This window comes from Camponotus vicinus, unplaced genomic scaffold, assembly GCF_025532165.1.
Source record: "Camponotus vicinus isolate PSW18456_S1 unplaced genomic scaffold, iyCamVici1.0 SCAF_1, whole genome shotgun sequence".
NCBI lineage: Eukaryota > Metazoa > Arthropoda > Insecta > Hymenoptera > Formicidae > Camponotus > Camponotus vicinus.
The window spans coordinates 11748991-11766490 of NW_028141945.1; the positions used below are offsets into that span (position 1 = coordinate 11748991).

The window sequence follows — 17500 nt, forward strand, 5'->3', positions numbered from 1 at the left end:
CAACAATTAGAAAGAGCTATATTTTCAGGTATTATTTGTTAAAAGTAGCGATTATAAATTCTTATTTATCTTATTAACCTTATTAACCTACTCTGCGTCACTTTCTCTATGATATATGAATCATGTTTGATATGCAAAATGATAAAACTTAATCGGAATCATCTTAATAATGTGATTGTGAGAAAAAAAATCGATTCGAGATTCCAACTTCAAATATGTGTATGATTTTAGAATCTATTGATAAATTACACGAAGAAATATAATACATAGCAAACGTTAGCAAAAATATTTATGATAAATAATTAAAAATATAATTTAAGTTCAAGAGAAAGTAAAAATCAAATCAAATAAAAAAAATATCTTACAATAACAAGACAAATATTAATGCCAATATTATCCTGCTAAAAAGGGAGAAGATAATTGCATACACTGTATGTAAAATTAATCCAGATTTAAGAAAAAAATCGTCAAGTATCATTATTTTAATTTTATTTACTTTAATATTTTTATTTTATAGCAATCACAAATATTGATAATTAAAAAAATAATTAAAAATTGACAAGTAAGAGTGCGGTAATTGCAGTACAGGAAATAAGAAAAGACACATTTTCGTTTTTTTTATAATTATTAATATATTTCAAAATTAATATATTTTAAAACTCGTTACAATACATTAAACACGAAGGTTTCGGATCATTTCTTTCGCAATTATTGAACGGAAATCAAATTTTAATAATAGTCAAGAGAAAGGCTTATCAAATCCTACGTTTCATTCTGTACAAATTAATGCCAGTACGCAACAGCGTTTCGTACTTTTTGCTTAATCATGTGGATTTATCGGGATTTATCATATTAGTTTACTATAATAATGTAAATACTGTAATAATGTAATAATTCGTATAATGATTAGAATTATTTGGAAGAATGTACTCACCGATTACTGCGAAATACAGCATTGTAGTATCTGCATGTCAATTGCGAAATGATTAATAATATAATTATATAATAATATAATTATATAATTTCATATGTTATTTTCTGATATTTTCTAATACGTAATATCAATATCACACTGAAGATGGATCGAAAACTGATATGAAACGTATATTAATTGTTAAGAAGTATTTTAAAATATATTATGACTACACGAAAGAAGATATTTTGTCTTTCTCCTTGCGCTTCAAATACCGCACCTTGATTTGCCAATTTTTAATTAATTTTTTAATTATAATTATTATTATTTGAGCCAATTTTTTATTTTAATTCAGAATTATCATGTATTTAAATTCCTTAATCTATAAAAAATTTTCGAAAAACGCATAGCGTGTTTATTGAAAATTTTTTATCTATTTTTGTTGTTATTTTGTTGTAATAAATAATTTTCTAGATTTTAAATGACGTAGAGGTTTTTATATTATTTTTTTAAAGGTCAAAACTTGTTTCCCTATTTTGTAATTTACTTTTACTCTTTCCTTTATCATTTTAAATTGTTTTTTCTGACTTACTGAAATAATTCATTTAATCTTGTATATAATTATGTCAATATAAACGATCTTAAAATCTCTAGAAAACAATTTAAGAAAGCCAACATCTCCCAGAGCATTTGTAGAATTCTACAATCAATTCACAAATAGAAGAGGCAACATTTCTGTAACATTCAGGTAAAGAAGCTAAAAATTCTTAGTCTGTATTCTTTTTTATTTTCTCAAATTTAACGACACACACATATATGTGTGTGTGTGTGTGTGTGTGTGTGTGTGTGTGTGTGTGTGTGTGTGTGTATATATACATATATACATATACACCTATATACACATATATAAATATTAATCCTGTTATAATTTTATTAAATATATAAAAACAAAAATTTTATTTTTTTGTAGATGGAATGAACCTGAATTAATCGACAAAAGGAGAATAAAAGGATACACAATGCAGTATTGGTCGGTGATCGAGGATCTAAATGAAATTGAAATGTTCTGTGAGGACAATATTATCTCAATTCATAGTGTATTGGAGTACACGGTGCACAATCTGAAATTTAACACGACATACTACTTTCGAGTACGAGCGTATACTAAAGATGTTACTGGTCCTTACACAGATTTAATCAATGTGTCTATTACAAACGAAAATCCAATACCTCAATTATTAATCGTACAGATAAACAGTATCGAGATATGGGATTTAGATTCAAAAACCTTCGATCATTTCGTTACACTGATTGAATTAGAATTCCCATTCCTATCCATGGCTTACTCAGTAGCAGAAAATAGACTTTATTGGAACAAATTTAAAAGAGATATAATGACACTAGAGATCGATGAAAAGAATATCACAAAAATAATTAGCCTTGAAAATATGGTGCAATCTCTTTCTATTGATTGGGTAGCAAGGAATCTATACTATAGAAATTAACTTAGATTATACGTACGAATACATTATGAAGTTTGATTTAACAATGTGGGAAAATGGCATAGTCAAAAATGAAAAGATATTGAAAACAAGCACAATTTATGATATGAATATATTGCCGTCTATGGGATATGTTAACTTTCATTCAGCAGAAAAAATAAACAAATTTTCATTAAAGTTTTGTATCGGCTTGTAACTTTTAAATAATTTGATAAAGCTTAGTAATTAAATCATAAATTACAAAATAAATATCAAAATAACACATACTTATAAATATTTTGAATATTCACATTTAAATAATAATATTCACATTTATACAGTTAAGTTTCTGCTATTGTTAAAATAATGTTCTATACATAAATAATACATATATTTTTTTAGAATAATTTATATGACACAATAAAATGAAACTTCAAATCAATATAATATAGTACTATTGGATCTCGATGAAAAAAACATGCAATTAATTCAGAAAAACGCATCCAATATATGCACCTGTTCACTGAATATGTCACAACCTTTTCATGTGGAAATTGAAAACACGGAAAAGCCACTACTTTACTTGTTATTTAAAGATTCCTTGATTGTGGCAGACATATCTATTTGTAATTGCAATTTGATTTTACAAGCCAAATTTGGAACATATTTTCGTTCTTTAAAGATTGACAAGACAAATATTTACATTTCTTTATTCAATGCAAAATTAATTGTTTTGAAAAAAAAGTATGCTCTTCTCGAAAGCAAAAACAACGCATTAAAATACATCAAAACGATAGAACATCATTTTATAATGTTTCGTCCTTTTAATACCCTTAAATCTTTGCAAACATATCCTCCGACGAGATGCCTGATACCTGACGAAAAAATTTACAATATTGAACAAGTGATAGTAATGACAAATAGCATAATTCTGATTTTTCCGGAATCGGTTTCAAAGAGTGGATGCAAAAAATACAATCTACCAACTACTATATATACTATTCATGTGAGCCATTGTTCAGACAATAACTTCAATAAGACTGAAAAATTCAATGTGCAAACGTACGAACGGTTTTATGAGATTAAGGACGTAACGCCGCTTACAGAGTATAAGTTAACGTTAACTTTAAGTAACTTTTACTTTGATCGATTATCGATGAAACCATTCAGCTCGACACAATTAATTAAAACTAAGCTGGGTAAGCTCAATGCACCGGAAAATGTAACCATTCAAGCTCTGACGCCTACTGTGGCAGCAGTTCATTGGATGCCGCCCAAAAAACTGAATTGCATAGCCGTGATCTACAAAGTGTATTGGGAATCAATTATTTTGATGGACGATTTACAACAAAAAGACGAACAATTTATCAATACACCGAAACGTATGGCAGATAGCAGACTTTTCACAAAGATTCAACTGTCGTTACCAATACAAGATTACTTGATATATGTGCGTGTGTATCCAGCTAATTTCAGTGATTTCTACAGTGAGAGTTTAAGTAAGATAGTTCATATGTACTCGGAACCGAACAATATAACTTTAAATGGAGTTAACGTAAATAGTATGAACATTTCCCTCATTAAAAACATGATTCAAATTTCCAAGAATATTAAGAGTCAGACACGAATGGTAATATGTAGATTTCACATGAAAAATAATAAAAAAAGAGTTATTAATTCTATTTCTCTACAATTTTCATCATCTTTATGTGACAATATAAATAACAATAACGACTGTTACAAAAATACAGGTAGACTAAAGAGTAAATAGCAAATAAAGTAATATGCCATATAGTATCAACTATTCCAGCATTATAAAGAGACGCTGAAAGTCTCATACGATAAATTTTCTCTAAAGTTAAAAATCAATTTTGTTGAAGAGAATTCGAGGTCATATATAGAATCACATGAGATAAGCTTGAATTTCATATGAAAATCATATGCGTTTCTTCGTCCTTGGTTCCTTTTAACAGTTAGCGCTAATACAAACTATAAATAACATCTAATTGATAAAAAAAAGAGAACTATCGATAAAAATTGAATCAAATATATTAGGTAGTCATTTAAACTAATAGTTGAGTCTTAGTATATACACAGTAAAAAATTGTGTGTCCATATGTTAAAATTTTCTTGTGTTACCACACACGTTTTGATTAGTACTTCAATGTAAAATTAACATACAACTTATATGTTATTATTTTTATAACGTTTTCATGTGTTACATTTATGTCAACTTCATAACTTAACACTTTGTATATGTCTCTTAGAAATGGAGTATTATTTTGAGTATTTTTAACATAATCATTTTAAACAATCAACACGTCTCAAAGTCAGTTTAATATTCTAACAAAAGTTAAAGTGAATCTTTAAATAATCTTGAACTTTGACACACAAAAATAATCAAATTTACTAAAATCAAATGTTTCTATTACAAATAATTTAAGTTAAAATAATTACTATTATATGTCAACGTTTTATTCTCAACATTTCTTACGAGTTATTGTAACTATTTTTTCATGTAATTTTTTATTAATTTGTATGTTATTTTTACATTACACTTAGTCACAATAATAAAAATAAATGTAAAGTATGGTGTCAATTATTTAACATTTTTAGTTTGTCAATAAGTAACATACGACGAATGAATTATTTTAACTTAAAATTTAGAGTGGACTTTCTGGGACATGTGAAAAATGTTATAATTAACATTTTATTTTTTACTGTGTAAGAAATAAAATAAGAAAAAAAAGTAATTGTTATAATAATTAGAATTATATATATTATATATTGCATACATATACCATATTGTAATTATTACAATGCATATAAGTAATAATCCGCCAATATTAGAGAGAGAGAGAGAGAGAGAGAGAGAAATATCTCTTAATACAAATATATATGTATATGTATATACAGGGTGTCCCGAAACTACCACTTGATATTTTAAAAGCAGATTCTCTGGCCAATTTAAAAACGATTTTTCCTCAGCGAAAATGTCGAGGGAGATCATTATTTTTTGCATATTCCCAATTTTTGTCATCATGTATCTTTCTAACTAAGCCTTAAATTAAAATTCTATTAAAGTAAACTCTACCTAAAATTAACTAAAGAATGTGACTTTATTAATATTTTATTCCCATAACCCTTAGTTTGCGAAAAACCCTTTATTTTCAATCGTTTATAACTCGAAAACTATTAGTGCCGCGACATTTTCGCTGAGGAAAAATCGTTTTTAAATTGGCCAGAGAATCTGCCTTTTTTTTTGGACGGAAGATACCTGGGACACCCTGTATATATATGTTCGCGCGCATCAGTTCCATCATTTTGAATTTTTTGGAGACATAATGTCGATTATCGCCGTTAGATGGCGCTGCCGAGGCGCGTCCCGAATCACGATTGCGCGTGGCCATCTCAGTTGATCTCCTTTACCCTGCAATACCGTCGCAAACGGGACAGTCAGCTGTTGTGTCAAGCGAACATCCTTAACCAACAAATTGCACGGATATTCGTCCAGTCCTGCGCGATCCGGGCATCCTACGACGTATCGCGGTGCCGCGTACATCCCGACTGTCCAGCTAACTAGATTCGATAGCGATTGCGACAAAGGTACGTGTCCTTTTTCTCGCCCCGATCGACGCACGAATTATCCGTCGTCTCGAGAAAAGACTGGTCGTGAGTCACCCGATTCCTCGGCTCGTTCGCCCTCGCACCTGTGCACGAATGCAAATTATCGACGCATTAAAGATCAGATAAAACACAGATGAATCCGGCGCGCTTAATCTCTCGCCTTTATCAAACTCTTTACTCCTGTCGCCGGGACCGGAGGGACGAGAGATCGTTCGTCCTTGGCAGGCGACTCGCTCGCTGACGCAGAGAACGACGTAATGCGCGTCCCGCTAGTAAACAGAATCCTCGATGCGTATTATTCTCGGAGCACGCCGCACTTGCCCTTACCTTACCTTACCCGCCTGACAAGAGCGCGATTTGTTGTGTGTACAAGCAACGACAATTGTTCGATATCCGCGACGAGATTTTTGACGTTTCTGTGACAGTTGGACAGTTTCGTTGCGGCGATCCATCGTCTTCGACGATGGACGATGCCACGTTTCCAATCGAATACGCGGAATGAGGAACATTTAATCGACTTACGTCATCTCAAATTTCGATACGAACCGTGTCATTTATTAATTATAGCTATTTATGAATTTATCGGAAGAATGCAACGCGTTTTTCCGAGTCGGTTGATTTTTACGACACCTGGGTGCCTATTACGGTTCTTGAAGCGAGGTGAAAATTACAAAAGTGAACAAATTTACTAGATTTCGACAAATGAAATTGTAGATACTCTAGTAAATTTCCTCACTTTTGTTATTTTCACTTCGTTTCAAAAACCGTAATAGGCCCCCTGCTTTAAAGAGCTCGATATAGAAATATGTAATAATATCAGTGTATTTTTGACGAGGAGATAATTCCAACTTATCTATGTAAAAAGGATACTGAAAGATTATTATAACATACAAGAATGACATTACCGTTTATTTTTGGATGCAAATTTTTTTTGTGTGAGAGAACTCTTATTTTATTATATTTTATTCTATATATTTTACTCTATAATATATTTAAATTTATAATTATATATATATATATATATATATATATATATATATTTATTTATTTATTTATTTATTTATTTATTTTTTAATTTATTTATTGTTATATACTTTATATTATTTATATTCTATATTAAATGAGGCTCACATAAATTATTTGTTCAAAATATTACAGAAGCTTTAATAAATTAATAATTTAATAATGTAATAAATTAAATAATAATTAATAAATTAAATTATAAATTATATGCACATTTTAGTGGCAATAAAATCTTATTTTTGTAATGATATTTTTAATCGGACGTTGCTTGAACAAATATTTTTTTTTTATTATTGATCGTCATTTATAATATAATACAATTTGTATTTAGTATAAAGCAATGCATTTCTTATTACCGAAACTGATTTAAATTCGACAATAAATGAGTGACATAATATTGGGGATATCTTATTGAAAGTACCTTACGCGGAGAAGACACGATCTCTCTTCCTCGAATCGAGTCGTGTCTCAACTTTATGCGCATTACGTGACTTTTAAGATTTTCAATACACGTTGATTATTCATACGTCCTATAGACGCGGTGAAATCGCCAATGATCATCGTGCGTTTTGCGACTTGCGTATGTCATTCCTCCGTCAGAGAGAAAGCAGGGAATTCGCTTTGACGAAAAACTGTTAAAGTTATAAACGTATGCGCGGCTGACGTGCGGTGTCTCATGACTAAAATAAAACTCTGCCGCCGTTATTCTAAAAGTGTCAAATGTGCATTATAAAAACAGGTGAGACGAGGATATAGCAGCTACCGCGATAAATCTGATAACGCGTTAAAACGGGATACCTTGAAAGCGATACTTTCAAACGTTTCATTTTTCCATAAAAAAAACTCTCGGCTGTGCACGTGTATATCACATATTTTCATATTAATTACATATTTTATTAATTAATCATGTATACATATTTTATATTATTTTTATTTTATATATATTACATATTTTATATTAAATATTTTTATGTATTTTTTTTCGAATGCTATTATGTGTATCTCCTGAAATTACTATCAGAGAATTTGTGATTTTAAATGAAATATTTTTTTCGTTCAATTTATATGCGCTTTATTTGAATTTATCGTATCTTTTTTTTCCTCTCGAGAGTTGCTCTTATTTTTGTAACACCTTGAGACACGCCTAAGTATAACGCGGTATGAATATGAATTTTTCCATTTCTTGGTAAAAACATAATTTTATATATATATATATGCTATCGTCTCTCAAGTTTTCAATTATCTTTATAATGAGTTACTGAACTGACAGTGGATGAGGCAGCAGCGAGAATATTATTAATGCGATTTATAATATTATTAATGCGAGTTATAATTATTAATGCGATTTATAATATTATTAATGCGAGTTATAATTGTACAATTTGATGTATCATTTTAAATATTACGAATATGATCTTATAACAACGCCATGTAATTTTTCTCGATATTTTTTCAGGATGTTTAAAGAAGGCGATAATGGGCCGGGAGGTTGTAACGGGGGTCCACCTCGTCCTCGGAGGATATTTCCCCGATTTTCCCTGCGAAGATTATTGTATTCCAGCCCGCTTATCGGCCGTCGTATCACAAGGACGCCTAGCGCAAGCAATAGGAATGCAAAAAGTAACTTTTGAATCCTATTAGGCTGCAATGATAATTGTAAAAATGGACTTAATTTTTCAAGATAGAAAATATTTTTTGCGCAGCTAAAGATCAAGCAAGCGGCAGAATGTCGGACGTCGAGAAAGGAGAGGCCAGAGTAAGCAATGGCTCGAGCCATTTTCAATTTCACAACATTGATCTACAACGTGCTTCCAGCAAGGGCTCTGTACTTTCCTCCGCAGGAAAGGTATTAGCAAAATCGTATTAATATATTTTAATCGTGTTAATATATATTGGGAAATAGAAGTATTTCAATAAATTTATCTTTGAATATTTATCTTTATCTTTGACAATTTATTGTTAAATCTTTTTTGCATAATGTGTTATTTCAGAGTAATGAAAATGGGCTAATGGAATGTCCGTTATGCTTGGCCGAGCTGCCTATAGAATTTTTTCCTATTATCCAATCTTGCCACCATCGCAGTTGCTACGACTGTTTTCAACAATATTTGAAAGTAGAAATCTCCGAGTCGAGAGTCAATATTGCTTGCCCTGAATGTTCAGAGCCGTTGCATCCAAATGGTGAGTGTGCATTGTTCTAATTATACTTGTACAAATCTCGTGTTTATTTTTATAAGCTCTTGATATTTACAATTTTCTGTCTTATGTTTTTGTTTGACAGATATTCGGATGATTCTGAATGATCAAACACAATTAGAGAAGTATGAGGATTTTATGGTTCGAAGAGTCCTCGCTGTAGAACCCGACGCAAGATGGTGTCCTGCTCCAGATTGCAGTTTTGCTGTAATCGCTAGTGGTTGCGCCTCGTGCCCAAAATTACGTTGCGAGCGACCTGGTTGCGATTCATACTTTTGCTATCATTGTAAAGCGCGCTGGCATCCTAATCAAACATGTGATGCTGCAAGAGCGCAACGTTCTCAATATTATGAGCGTAGCTCTTCTTTAAGTTTCAGTCAAAGTGATTCACAACATAGTGAGTAAAAGTTGCACATTACAAAACGTAATATCGATTTATTGAATTTTGATGTCATGTTATAATTTATGACCTGTTTAGGAGATGACATAAAACCGTGTCCTAGATGTCAGGTTCTGATTGTCAAAATGGACGATGGAAGCTGCAATCATATGACGTGTGCAGTTTGTGGCGCAGAATTTTGTTGGCTCTGCATGAAAGAAATAAGCGATCTTCATTATCTTAGGTATTATACTTTGAATGAGCTACGAATACATATGTAACAGCCAAACAAACGTGTTTAAACATTCTATTCTGTTTCTAAACAGTCCTTCTGGCTGCACTTTTTGGGGTAAAAAGCCGTGGTCTAGAAAGAAGAAGATCCTTTGGCAACTTGGAACTCTGGTGGGAGCACCAATTGGAATCGGTCTTGTAGCTGGTATAGCATTTCCGGCCATGATTATAGGTTGGTTATTATAATATTTTAAAAAGTGAATATATACATATATGGAAATCATACCAAAAAAAAAGTAACATATGTTATTACAATATCATATATTTTATATTCAAGGTATACCGGTGTGGGTGGGACAAAAATTGTACACGAGATATGAGAAGGCTAATAAACACAAGAGAAATGCTTTTATTGCCGGAGGAGTTACTGCATCGGTAAGTTTATTAAATACTTCTTAATGATTGAAGAAAAAGAAAGAGAGAGAGAGAGAAGGAGAAAGAAAGAGAGAGCAAGTGTGTGTGTGTATGTTAATATTAGTTTTAATGTTTGCCAAATATTAATTAATCATGTGTCTAGATATCACGTGATTTTCATAATTAATAAGCATTGGATTCTAAATTAAATGCTAATTATAATACTTATATAATACTTTCTTTGAAAAATCTTTAAAAGTTTAGTAAAAATAAATTAATAATTCATCGCGTAAATTTTATTTTCTTTTGTTGAAAAACGAAAAACAGAAATTGTTTGTTGATTTATCTGTATTAATTGAAGGAACTCTGTTTGTTATTCGTGATAACATCAAGGTATATTTTATCCATATAGTTTATACAGAGGAAATGGATAATACAATAATTGTATATAGCGTTAACAAAACAGCGCATTTTCGCTGGAATAATTGTCGGAAGAAGTTTATCACGGGACGCGTATTCGGGCAGATGGAACATAATTGTTTTATGTTTCATGTACATCTCGAAAATACTCTATAACTGTGATGTATGTCCTATAGCATTATAATCACGAATCTAATTGATTTCATCTTAGTAATTGTATCACAACTACTTGCCTAAATCTTTAATGATTTGGCACAGCGTAGACGTTCATCAACAATTTCTGTATAAGCAGAAAACTGGGTTGAAAATTTACAATGGAAAAACCGATACCACTGTTAATAAGAAATCAATATTTTTATGTGATAGTTTTTCTTAGAAAGTTTGCCTCCGATTTTATCTTACTTTCATTGAATTGCAAGTGAAGCTTGCACTAGTAGTCATTAAAATATCATTATAGTTTTCAAAGAGTAATAGTTGACAGGTTGTCAAAGCTTACACTAATGTATAATCGAGACATTATGGTTAAGCATTTTTGATCTTGATCAATTATTAGTCCCGCTCGTTTATAGTAGTCTCGTCGCAAAGAGAAAAAAACTGAGAGAGTAGCGCAAGTTTCTAACGTCCATTATATTCTTCCGACGTGCTTTTTTGCAACTACCTTCTTCGACGCCCGCATTCGTGTTATTGCTGGCTTAAGCCTCCTTTGGGTTGGAAACACAAAGATTGCATCTTTAAGCTACGTATGGGCTATTGAAGTACCTATTGCTTCACGTGAAACTCTTCGCTTCGAGTCACAGCCCTGATAGAAATATTAATTCTTCGGTGCATACGCTAATGTGTGTTAACGGTGGCAGCAGTGATTATGGATCGGCTATGTTTGTCGCGACGACAGCTTCGTCCGTCAGTACGCCATCGTTATATAGATCTTCAAGGACGTCGATCAGTCGTTGCTCTGTGAGGGGATCACCGAGCGCGACGTCCACCGATCCGATACAAAGTAAAAGCGCCAGCAATTGGGACTTTCTATAATCCTTGTCAAGATCTTCTCTGGTGTAACCCAAGTCCTTGGGAATATTTAGGCCGAGACGCGAGCATGTCCAATTCAGTTTGTCCCAGTACGTGTTTAGAAGTGATTCAGTGTGTTTGCGACGTAACTCGGTGGGCACTGAACTCACCAACAACAATGCGACATCGTTCGTCGGTCGACTGTAAGTAACCATCTGCCAATCGAGAATGTAGCATTCCGCACTTCCGCAGGTATCTCTGAAGAGTAGATTATTGCTCCAGAAGTCGGTGTGAGTTATCAACGCCAATGGGCCCTCCGGGGCGAGAAGAGCCGAGATTATGTCTTTAGTGCGGGGTCGTAGAATTAGCAGAGTCTCGAGAACTGCTTCCAAACCCGGTCTGCTCTCTAGAAAGTGCGCCAACTGCGGTAAACCGCGCTCCACCAGTTGTTGATATGAATCTGTCGCTTTGGCCGTTTGGAAGAGGAACGGGTAACGCTCGGATAGAGATTCCCCGTCCACGACCTTTATCGATAGGGAATGAGCGTGTATGCGAGCGATGGCATCCAACGCGACCGTCGCTTGGTCCAACGTTAGCCCCTCCGAGAACTTGACGCTTTCGAAGCGCGAAGCGCCCAGGTCGTCCAAGACTAGTATCGATTCCGGCAGCACCGGGCTGTCGTCAGTTCCGCCTGCAGGACTGTAATGAGCGTGGTAACATTCCGGAACCGGTAGTATAATCGGTTCCTCCGGGCTCGGTCCCAGCTGTCTTCGATTGAACTCCTTCAAATCTGGCATCACCTGACGTACACATACAAGTGCGCGGTATCAGGAACGCATCAAACGGATAAAGATCATTCTATCACCTTATCACTTACCTGTGTATAAAACTTAATCTCTCGGAGATCGAATTGACCTTCCGTTACGAAGAAGCGGCTAAACGGATCTCTAGGGAGTTGCTTTATGATAATGGACAATCTGCGCTTATCCGACGGTTTATCCATTGGATCCGTCGTCGGGGCCAACAAATAATTTCCTGTAACGCTGGTGATTGCGCTCAGCACGCTCTCGCTGGTCGTGCATCCGGGGCTTACGTTGAACTTCAAGACTTCGACCTGAAGAAATCGTTATCAGGTAATCAGCAGTGCTCGAATTGAACACATCAGTTACATCTAAGACTTATCGAAATTATATCTAAACTTTGCATCATTACGTATATCGTATATCTACATGACTAACCGCTCTCCCGTCGTGGTACTTCGACAATATGCTCTCGAGCCACTCCTTCTGGACTTCCCAGTCCGAGACAATTTGCTCCTCCCCGCACGAAGTATCGGTCTCGTCGTCCAGGTCCGACATAGTTCCCTCGTTGTCCCTTAGTAGGTTTCCCTTACTATTTCTCTTTTGCAGTCTCCTCTGCAGTCAGTAATGTTTGGGCGTTTTTTTTTTCACTCAGCCAACTGGTCTGGCCTCTCAGCCAGTATTAACAAGGCATGTATGCTGCCGAATGACGATACCCCACCGATGTGCAGCGGACTATATTATACCCACATCTACTCAATTACCATACGTACACATATGCGGCGTACACATACATATACACGGTATGTCTGCCACACCGTGAAATCAGCGTCGCTGAATGAAACCCTCCTCGTTACGTGTCGCTGCCTCTTCCCGGTTACGTCCGTCGCCGCCGATCCTGCGCCGATTCGCGACGGACTGGCGTAGTTCGACGACCCGACATGAGAGAGGAGCGCGGCTACCTCGACACGCCCTCCGGAGCCACCGACCGACCGCTTCTTCCACGACCTAGGCGCCCTGAGCGCACGTTACCCTTGATTGACGCGGCGCCGACGTGGACCCCGAGGTACTGGCCGATGTGGGCGACGCATGTTCCATTGTCGCTCACCTCAGGGCTCGTCGCCGCAAGGGTGGGACGAGGAAGAGGTAACGACATGCGCGCACATGCCTACTCCCGATCAATATCCTCTTCCTTCTGCCCCTCCCTGGTGGCTCTCCTCTCCACCACCTCTTCCCCCACGTCCTCTATGTCGCTCCGTTCCGGAATCTGTCAGGAAATCTGAAAATCGGCGCGCCTTTGCCTGCATTCGCGCTATCATCGGCTATGTCGATGACTGACAACCACTGCCTTTGTTCTATTTCTATCCAATTATGAGAAACACGACAAGGGGGAAATGCATGGAAATGCATACAATGACGGTTTAGTTTCCTGCTCTGCAGTTTCCTCACTGATAAATGAAAATCTAAAATTATAAACCGATGAACTAAGATACCTCGAAGTTGATTTAGATATTATTATCTTTATATAATGATAAGATTAGTTTATCGTCCCGTAGGTAAAAGAGACCGGATGTTAGGTCGTAAGTGATTTGTTTAAATTGATTACATATTTTTTTTGTCAATGATAAGCAACATTAAATGTTAGACTTTTATCATCGGATTTCCTTACGTCGTTAAATTATATCGGTGTCCTTCGATGTATCTAACTGCTTCTATTTATATTACTTAACAGGCTCTATTATTTACAAGAGAGAAGAAAGCCTTAAAGACACGCTAACTATATTATCCCTATAAAGACACACTACACTTTGATCATAATTTTTTCTTGTCCTGACAAGCGATGCGTTATGAAAGATAAAAATTTCTCAACAAGAAGAGACACATTTACAATTGATTTTAACTCCTTTGTTTTAACTCTCCGCAGGTTTTAGTGTCACCAGTATTGGCAGGATTGGCTGTGGGTATCGGTGTACCCATTTTATTGTTCTATGTCTACGGAGTGGTTCCGGTGTCGCTCTGTCGAAGCGGAGGTTGTGGAGTTTCCACAAGTGGTACCGGAGTACGTTTCGATTTTGACGACGAAAACGAGCTCATGGGGGCTTTAGGCGTACGCAACGGCGGAGGTAAACATTTATCCACACGTGTCATCCGATTAAATCATTTTTAATTACGATACCTTGTTCATATCTCATGTTGAAGTCGAATGATTGGATTTACAAATTGCTGTAATGTTGCAGATGCAGCATCGATAGACGTCGCGAGTCACCGCGGTGGTAATCCTTCGATAGGGGAGGCTTCGCTTTCATTGGGTAGCGGTAGTCAATTGGAGAAATTGGGTCGGGAAAATGATCGTGAAAGTGCCAGCAACGTGGCCCTGGCTGGCACTAGTCTTGCGGGGAGTATAGCTTCCAGCGTACTTCCTGGAGGTCAAAGGTATATTCGCACTCTCGTGCGATCTTGATAGCGCTTCTTCTTCTTTCTGTAATATATTATACATAGCATACCTTTATTACATACACAGGTTGGAGGTTCAAGCTGACGTTACGTCTACGCAACGCTTCAGTTCATGCAGCGAGACCGCTTCCGCGGCTACTAGTTTGTCAGAAAAATCCGTAAATGCTTCCATCGCTTTAGATGATGGCGCAGCTTCCACAAGAGCTTTGGCTGGTTCAGTTCTTAATTTTAAGGTTTACTTCATATACTTATATCATATATTAAATTTGATTAAAAGAAATTAAAATAATTTCTAACTAGTATTATTATCGTCTTTTATATGCATGTGTAGATCGATGGCAGTTCGATCAGCGGTGGCAGAAGCACAGAAGGAGAACAGGCGGCTAGCTCTACTAATGGCGGTCACATGGACTCTGCTGGACAAGCCACTTCTTTAAGTTCGTTAGAAGAAATGGCACCTGGCTTAGCAAAACGCACTCGTCGTAAGCTCACATTTGATCGTCAATGCAGTGATTCGAGTAACTGGACTACGTGCGGGGAGGACGGTGGTTCGGAACGAGTCCGTTTCGATGATCACGTCAGTGTGATCGAAGCGGATCAAGAGAGGGTGGTAGGTAGCAAATTGGAAGGCTGCGGAATAAATAATCGCTCAACAGGAGGCCGTAAACGAAACAAAGATTCAGAACCAGAAATGGACTCACAAAAGATATCCAAGTACGAATTACGAGACTAACAACAAATACCAAAACTCGTGAAATTACTACGTTTGTTAATAAACGTGTTTGTAGGAATTTGAACGGTGAATTGAGCGTCGAGAGTCCTGTAGAAGACATTTCGCGGGAACGCGTCAACGTGGCCACTTTAAGGAACGTATTTTTTCACACTTCAGCGGTATCTACGGATCGCGAGAAACGATTGTCTGTTATAGAGGAGCCAATACCAACCGTGTCGCAGATCTCCGGTAATCGAATGTTCACGCCTTGTGACGAAAGACAAAGCCTTACTAGTACAGACGAAAGCTTGCATTGCTAAAAAATTTAAGACTGAACCTGTGGGTGTCAAGATATGCACGTGTTTCGATAAAACGTCACGACGTATGTATAGATGCGTATATACATTGTTAAGTGTGTATATATGTATTAAATTACATAATACTATATAATGCGCTGATTGTACATAAAGACATACGCAATATGCATATACTTTGAATATTACAAGGGAAGAAATAAAAGTACGGTAAAATAATTTTAGTAACTGTGTGCATTTGCGCTGTGATTATACATATACCGGAAACTTACTGAGCGTATTATATATATATATATATAAATATATATATATACGTACTGACCTCCAATTCGTTATAAACAATGAAAGAAAGGGTCGAATATACAAAAAATTTTGTTCTCGTAAATATTTTGTTGACAATTATTTTATAAACACAATTTAAATTCTCCGGACTATTAAAAGTTAGACGCAGCAGATGATAATGCGTAAGTTTCAACGAAAATTAACTTTTCTGAAATTAAATGATAGTGCAAGGCACAAATTTTGCTAAGTGCAATACTAAGTGCTTAAATTAATCTTGAATCTAAGATTCATTTTTAAAATCCCTCGTAATCCGCTAAAGAAGCAGCCTAGACTAGAAAAATGTCAAGGAATCGTTGAATCGGAAATTCGGATATCAAAAAAATTTGTGCTCTGCCTACAATTTTTCATTTAATTTCAGAAAAGTAATTTTCCTTGAAACTTACGCACTATCATCCACATCTGATTCTTAAGAAGCCGAAGATCTTAAATCCTGTTTTTAACTTGAGAATCTTATCATTCTTTACTTGATATTTTATATATGAATATTACTATTATACAATAGATGAAATGATTCTATTACTTATGTCTAGATTATTTCCAAATATTATCAAAATCTGATTTGTAACGGGTGGGCGGTCAATATAAGCTAAGAAAAGAATACACAAAGATGAAAGTTAATGTCGCGAATTATCGCTGCATTTTATAAATCGAATACTGCTCATTATGTCTTTAAGTATTACGCGTTCTTGTTTAATCTATCGGCCAATATATATATAAGAATATTTGAATATGCATATTTCACAGAAAACCTATCTGTCCTTGCTGTATGAAAATATATGTACTATGACAAATAGCCTTATTTCTATCAAACATCCTATCACATATAAACATCAATTTTATATATTTTATTCTTATAAATTGAAAAAAATCAAATCAATCAATAGCTTCATAAAAGAAATTCTGAATACACTAGAAACTCAGATTTTAAATTGACAAACTGCTGTATCTTCTTCACACATGCAAATTTTATTAGTTACATTTAAACAAAATTTATATTATAAATATATTTGAAATCAGTAATGCATTTATATATATGTATATAAATACAATATAATTGTAATATGTAATATTATATTAATTGCACACATTGATTTCAAAAAATTGCATAATTAAATTCCTGTTTCTCCAAAAGCTATAATTAAAAATATCTTTACAAAATTATATATGTAATATCTGTACGAATGTATCA

At 34.7% G+C, this 17500-nt stretch overlaps 3 protein-coding genes across 3 annotated transcripts; 2 read left to right on the top strand and 1 right to left on the bottom strand.

Annotated features, from left to right (window-relative positions):
• Positions 1-2740, top strand: LOC145974521 (proto-oncogene tyrosine-protein kinase ROS-like). The gene is made up of 3 exons (XM_083104418.1): positions 1-28; positions 1568-1661; positions 1884-2740. Exon 3 carries the CDS (start codon positions 1933-1935, stop codon positions 2416-2418), a length of 486 nt encoding a protein of 161 aa, XP_082960544.1. The 5' UTR covers positions 1-28; positions 1568-1661; positions 1884-1932; the 3' UTR covers positions 2419-2740.
• Positions 2741-5816: 3076 nt separating this feature from the next.
• On the top strand, positions 5817-17102 carry LOC145974608 (E3 ubiquitin-protein ligase RNF19A). Its single transcript, XM_083104563.1, has 13 exons — positions 5817-6000; positions 8501-8664; positions 8748-8890; positions 9036-9225; positions 9326-9637; positions 9719-9863; positions 9946-10082; positions 10188-10285; positions 14414-14612; positions 14727-14922; positions 15011-15176; positions 15275-15657; positions 15732-17102. The coding sequence occupies exons 2-13, from the start codon at positions 8502-8504 to the stop codon at positions 15973-15975; spliced, it is 2376 nt and encodes a 791-aa protein (XP_082960689.1). The 5' UTR covers positions 5817-6000; position 8501; the 3' UTR covers positions 15976-17102.
• Positions 10518-13672, bottom strand: LOC145974616 (putative oxidoreductase dhs-27). Its single transcript, XM_083104577.1, has 3 exons — positions 12928-13672; positions 12567-12803; positions 10518-12489 (listed from the first exon to the last, which is right to left on the bottom strand). Exons 1-3 carry the CDS (start codon positions 13045-13047, stop codon positions 11545-11547), a joined length of 1302 nt encoding a protein of 433 aa, XP_082960703.1. The 5' UTR covers positions 13048-13672; the 3' UTR covers positions 10518-11544.
• Positions 17103-17500: the final 398 nt, after the last annotated feature.